General features: G+C 43.3%; 1 protein-coding gene across 1 annotated transcript; it reads left to right on the top strand.

Moving 5' to 3' along the window:
• Positions 1-2,425: 2,425 nt before the first annotated feature.
• LOC131673869 (uncharacterized protein CG3556) lies at positions 2,426-6,735 on the top strand (the record flags this gene model as incomplete). The annotated part of the gene is given in 6 exon segments (XM_058952217.1): positions 2,426-2,767; positions 2,769-2,851; positions 3,698-3,945; positions 4,711-5,097; positions 5,288-5,791; positions 6,012-6,735. Coding segments are annotated over 6 exon segments (1,626 nt in total), but the record flags the coding sequence as incomplete, so codon positions are not given.
• Between the last annotated feature and the right edge of the window lie 218 nt (positions 6,736-6,953).

Genomic DNA, 6,953 nt, shown 5'->3' with positions numbered 1-6,953 from the left:
GCGTGCAATAGAAATTTTTTCGTCGAGTGCCTTCGTTTCTCGCGAACTGTCGCTATGCCAAGAGCGGAAAAGGGTAATAGGCCAAGCAACAGGGATTTTTTCATGACAAAAATACTACCTGGAAACCGAGAGTACAATCGTGTGCAGATAAGTTGAGACATCATTGGTGTTATGTTTTGGACACGCAACTCCTGTCACCCTATTTGTTATAAACATTTTAAACGAAAAAAAAGGCATTTTTTTTAGTTTTCTGTTAATAACTCTGCGAATAATGTAGCGATGTTAATGATATAGGTACACAAAATGTAGGTAAAACAATTACGAACAAAACTAGACCTCGAGCGACAAAATCGGATAATTAGGAACCGAGGAAAACCCGGAAAAGTGGCGAAATTTAACATTTATTTAAAAATTCATATCTCCGTCACTTTTTATTTGTAGGACTGAGTCTTTGCGAAAATGTAGTGTTATATATGTACTTCATGTGTGCCAAAAGCTGACGCTGTGAAGTAAATAGTTTTCATGTAATCGTAATTTCAGTTTTTCTAAGCGATATTTTTCATCATCTCTCCTTGCGACAGTGATTTTTTCATCTTAAATTTGAAAACGGTTTTAAAAAATGCAGATTCCACCCAACAAAACGTATATTCTAGTTTTTCACTTAAATTTTTGCAAGTGTGTGATAAATGCCGGAAAGTCGACTAAAAACGGCTGAGCGCACGGAAACGTTCGAGTGGTGGGGGGAGCAGCAGCCGAGGAGAGGCACACATATATAGTAATAGAGGCGCGCTGCGCCCTCTTATAATTTTTCCATCTCAATATCTCTGCAACCATAAAGTTATCTTAACAATTTTTTTTTATTTCGGATCTACTGAACTCCGGGAAATCAAATATTTATTTAGAATTCGTAAATAATAAAAGGCTAAGCATAAATTGTTGAAATAAAAAAAAAATTTAACTTAATTTTATTGGTAAAGAAATAAATGATTGTGAAAATATGCAGCAAAAAAGTATAAGAGAGAGGGAGAAATAGTATTTCCATTGGAAGAGAGAAAGAGACAGAGAGAGAGAGACAGAGAAAGAGAGAAGGAGAGAGATAGATGAAAAGAAAAGGGGAAAGGGGGCTGGACCAAAATCCAGCTTCGTAAACATAATGACAACATTTATTTTGAAGAACATCGGAAAGTAATTAATTTATTGATTATTTATAAAGTCTAAATAAATAAATTCTAAATATAAAATTCTAAATAAATAAAAAATTCTAATAAATTTTTTTTATTTCGGATCTACTGAACTCCGGGAAATCAATTATTTATTTAGAATTTATAAATAATCAATAAATTAATTACTTTCCGATGTTCTTCAAAATAAATGTTGTCATTATGTTTACGAAGCTGGATTTTGGTCCAGCCCCCTTTCCCTTTTCTTTTCATCTATCTCTCTCCTTCTCTCTTCTCTCTGTCTCTCTCTCTCTGTCTCTTTCTCTCTTCCAATGGAATACTATTTCTCCCTCTCTCTTATACTTTTTCTCTGCATATTTTCACAATCATTTATTTCTTTACCAATAAAATTAAGTTAAATTTTTTTTTAATTTCAACAATTTATGCTTAGCCTTTTATTATTTACGAATTCTAAATAAATATTTGATTTCCCGGAGTTCAGTAGATCCGAAATAAAAAAAAATTGTTAAGATAACATTTATGGTTGCAGAGATATTGAGATGGAAAAATTATAAGAGGGCGCAGCGCGCCTCTATTACTATATATGTGTGCCTCTCCTCGGCTGCTGCTCCCCCCCACCACTCGAACGTTTCCCGTGCGCTCAGCCCGTTTTTAGTTGACTTTCCCGGCATTTATCACACACTTGCAAAAATTTAAGTGAAAAACTAGAATATACGTTTTGTTGGGTGGAATCTGCATTTTTTAAAACCGTTTTCAAATTTAAGATGAAAAAAATCACTGTCGCAAGGAGAGATGATGAAAAATATCGCTTAGAAAAAACTGAAATTACGATTACATGAAAACTATTTACTTCACAGCGTCAGCTTTTGGCACACATGAAGTACATATATAACACTACATTTTCGCAAAGACTCAGTCCTACAAAATAAAAAGTGACGGAGATATGAATTTTTAAATAAATGTTAATTTCGCCACTTTTCCGGGTTTTCCTCGGTTCCTAATTATCCGATTTTGTCGCTCGAGGTCTAGTTTGTTCGTAATTGTTTTTACCTACATTTTGTGTACCTATATCATTAACATCGCTACATTATTCGCAGAGTTATTAACAAAAAACTAAAAAAAATGCCTTTTTTTCGTTTAAAATGTTTATAACAAATAGGGTGACAGGAGTTGCGTGTCCAAAACATAACACCAATGATGTCTCAACTTATCTGCACACGATTGTACACTCGGTTTCCAGGTAGTATTTTTGTCACGAAATCACTCTTTTCAAGCCCTGTTGCTTGGCCTATAAACCGACGCTGGTCGCGTTTCGACGATGCAAAAGCTTCGTTGACTTTCCCAGCTCGCGGCAGCTCATCGAGACAGCAGCAGCAGCAGCAGCAGCAGCAGCAGCAGCAGCAGCAAGCAGCGCAGCAGCGGCATCCAGCCAAGAGGCATGCAGCAGGACCTCGGTGACGAAGGCGGACGACGTGCTGCGTCGCGCGAGCTCGTGGCTGTGGAGTCGTCGCGACGGGGAGGCCGGCTGGGCCAACGACACCCACCGCGTACTGCTCGCGTTGAGGCTCTCCAATCTGTCCAAGGAGGATAACGTGCCACCCCCCGGCCAACCTGCAGATGCAGCTCAGCACCAAGCAGATGGAACTTGAGATCGTTTTGCTGCTTTGGAGGTGATATATATGGCCTTTTCTGTATTCGTCCCCTACCCCCTCCTGCACCCTTCCGCGGAGCTTCCGATGCTCGTGCTTATACACTTAAAACTACGGACTTTCCTGGGATATACGAAAAGCTGCGCTTCGTTAAAAAAGTTACGATCACTCGCCGGCCGATCGTTTCTCGCGCCCTTACTCCCCAACGAAACGACGTCCAATGAAATTGCAGAACGACAAGAGGGCAGATGATCAGCGCAGCACACGCCGTAATTCCGATCGCTACCCTATAAATTTCAAACTGCATGAAAGATTGACGCGAGAAAGCGACGGGATCTAGAATTACGCGAATGGTGTAGAGCATCAGCCTCCTTCGAATATTGGAAAATTGAGCGTAGATGCGCCGCCCGTGGAACAGTCGTAAAAAATTAGACGCGTTGTGGTGCCAGAAGAGCCGAGACAGAAGTCTAATGAGGCCCATGGTATTCCGGGGAGAAGGGGGATTTTCGAGCGCTCTTCACGCAACAATGCGAGAGAATCACGACATTGCAGATTGCCAGCTTGTTCTGATTTTGGATATTGTTGTGCGATAGCCGCGAACTTTCCTTCCGACGAGGCTACAAGGCAGCATTGCCGCCTGAATTGTGCATTGTATGCGCGGACGAGGGTAAGAACGGGACGAATTTCATCGTTATTAAAGCTTACGGGTATATCCTTCCCTCGTCCCTCTTCTCTCTCCTATTCGCCGTTACAAAGATCCCTCGGGCACGCAACGGCATCTCGGGCTCGCGGCTCAAGCGGTGAGGAGAAACGACCGTTTGACCTTCCGAGGGAACCGAACCGAGCGGAAACCTTACCTGATCGCAGACACCGCGAGATGGGCAGCTCCCCGACGAAGTTGGCGCGCTACGCTCTGGCGCTGAACGCCATGTGCATGGATCCGAGGCAATTCCATGGCCACGACCTGATAGGCGCGCTGCAGCATCACGAGCCGCCCACGGACTACGAGTTCGCCCTCACGGCTCTGGCGGCTTGCAACGCACAGGCACACGTGAGGAAGAGGCAGATGAGGCGACTGCTCGACATCGCGCACACCGCACATGATCACACCATTGGTAAGTGCGCTCGTGCCTCCAGTGCCAACCGACCACTCGTTTGCATCAATTCTGATTCTATACGCTCAAGATTTTTTTTTCAGCAGATAATAAGTTTATTGCGCTATTTGGGGGGGGGGGGGGCAATGAAAGCGATTAATAAGCCAAATTGATTTCTCATTTCGTGCGGAGATAACAAAGAAATGAATTCGGGGCTGATACTGATACAAGTAAATCTAATGCAAATCCGAGTCGTTAAAATATAAACGTGAATTAATCCGTCGAACTGTGTTTTTTAATTCGGTTGTCGGTAAGAAAAGAGCTTAATTTGACTTGTCTCTCTTCTCTCGCATCAGCGAGGTACAAGAATTCATAAATAGTTCCAATTTGCTGGAATGCTGAAGGCGTCCGCTGGCATCGACTTAAGCTCGCGAAAAAGTTAAAGCATCTTAATTTAGCGCTAAATATGATTATTCACGAGGCGCTCTCCTTCTTTCCAGGAGTTCAAGGGCTTATTATGCAAATTCATTGAAAACTTTGTTGCCCATTGACGATTCGCCCATTCGCGCGTGAATCATTCGACCGCCGCGAGCAGTCCGAGGTGAACTCTGCATTAAAATAAAATAAAAAGTACAAACATGAGAGATCGAGGCTGCGGAGTAAATCGAGGGCTCGAGAAGAGCGCCATCAAAACAAATGAATATCCGACGTCGAGATGCATTGCATAATTCAAGGGACAAGCAGGAAAACCGTGCTCCCGTTACCGAAATTCATTCTGTCCCGCAGAGACTCTAGCTATGAGCATAATGACGCTGCGCTGCATAGCCCAAGACCACCGCCACCGCTACCCGCCTCACTTCGTGCGCAAGCCGTCCGTTAGCCTGGCGCAGCGTCAGCGTCGCGACGGCGGCTTCGGCGATCTGCGCGCGACGGCTCTGGCCCTGCAGGCTCTGGAGGAGGTCGAGAACGAGTCGCTGGACAATTGGAATCGCACTTCCGCGCTGCTCTGGCTGGCCGACCGACAGAGGCCCGACGGCTCGTTCGACGGCGATCTGCAAATCACTGCCGATGTTGTTATGTGTCTGGCGCCTCGGGGGATCGCCAGTATCAGGACGCTGGACTGCGGGCAAGGACTGACCGACAGCTCGCCACCGAGGAGCGCCAGCGTCAATGGTACGGATACGTCCGGCTATTTTCCTCGACGTCCAGGCGAAACCTAAACGAGACGGGATGCTTTTTGCGCGCGATAAAGCCGGTTGTCAATTAAGAAAACGAGGGCGTCGATAAAAAAAGATGAACGCTCGCTTTGACGTTCTAACGGGCAAAAGGTAGTCTTGACGAAAACGCACGCGGTGGTTCGCAGTGGGGGAGCCGTCGAGCACGTTGTTGCGCAGCGCTACGACGCAAGCACCGGTGCCGACGAGGCAACCAGCGACAACGACGACAACGACGACGGCAATGCCGAGCAGCACCACGATCGGCACCCGCAGCGGTAGCGCGTCGGCGGGTGCGGCAGAGGACGACGAGGACGAGGAGGAATTGTCGAGCTCGATAATAATTGGGAAGCCGCAAGCGCCGCTTGTCAACGTCACTTACACGCTGTGGGTCGGCAGCGACGTCGACGAGATCTACAATCTGACGCTGAGCGCGCCCAAAAACGAGACCTTCTACGAAGTCATGGTGCTAGCTGCCCAACGATCGCCCAATTTCCAATTCTCCGCTTACGAGTGGCCTAACGGGCATTACGTTCACACGCTTGGCGGCCACAAGGAGGAACCTATGTCTTATCATTATTGGCTGCTTTACAAGCTGCCTGCGCCGCCCGAGCCTAATTCACCGCCTGGCAATCAGCTTGTCGCTCCTGGAGGTGACAGACTTTTCTTATTTTTTTCATGATTGCGAAAATTATTTATCGACGATGTTCTTCATTTAAGCGACATCTTCTGGACTTGCTGTTTTTAGTACGGCATAATTATTATCTATTTCGCTTGCTATTTCGAGAAAAAAGTTTTAGTCTCCATAATTATTTTTGCTGTGATTTCGCCTGTAAAGACCTTCATTGTAAGGAGACATTCTTTTTATTCCAGGCGTTGACGATCTGCAGATCAGCAATGGCGAACATTATCTCTTCTGGTACAAAAAGCTCTAAAAGGTTCGATGTAAAAAAAGTACACATAAGGAATATATAAATGCCGCGGACGCGTGTCAGCTGGATAAAAAATCATTAAGCTAAGCGAAAATAAATATATATTGAAAAAATTAACGAAGAGTGAGACGGAACGAAGATAATAAATATAAAAAATAAAAAAAAAAACAAGGAGTGAAGGAATGATTAGTCAACGAGTGCGCGAGGAAAAAAAGATATATATATATATATATATATACATATATACATACATATGCTGAAATAGTACACAATATATATATATATACATATGTATATATATACACACATATTCTATATTATTATACCAATGGCAATTTAGAGACTGCAAGTCTAACGTAAAAATATATCAAGAAAAACATTTTAACGGTGAGATATGAAGATATTATACAATAAATGACGCTTGCACGCGACGTTTCAAAGGCAGTGCGAGGTACATACATATGATCGTGTAATTTATATCAAAAAAATTGATTATACATCGTACGTATAGATAATATCGTTATATTGTATTGTAAGCTATATTACAAAGGCATATGACATTTTTTATGAAGAACTGCAATGCACAACCGTTTATTGTAAAACTTATTATGATACCGACGTATTTATTGTGATTTCATGGATTAAACTAATTTAATAAAATACAATGCGTCCATATTGAAAATATTTTGGCTTTCAATGGGCACACTTTCCCTTTCTTCGGTAATAACTGCGAGCTTCATCCTCATCCTTGAAACTTTTAGTCGCAGTCTAATTCTGCGTCTCCTTACGTTCAAGCTGAATATCGGCAAGAGATATTTCAATATAACACTTGGGGATCCTCATTTCTACCGATAGCCGTACTTGACTGCAGATAAGAGCAGCC

This window comes from Phymastichus coffea, unplaced genomic scaffold (assembly GCF_024137745.1).
Source record: "Phymastichus coffea isolate CEN01 unplaced genomic scaffold, Cenicafe_Pcof_1.1 PCOF00202, whole genome shotgun sequence".
NCBI lineage: Eukaryota > Metazoa > Arthropoda > Insecta > Hymenoptera > Eulophidae > Phymastichus > Phymastichus coffea.
This window is presented reverse-complemented; position numbering and strand designations above follow the sequence as displayed.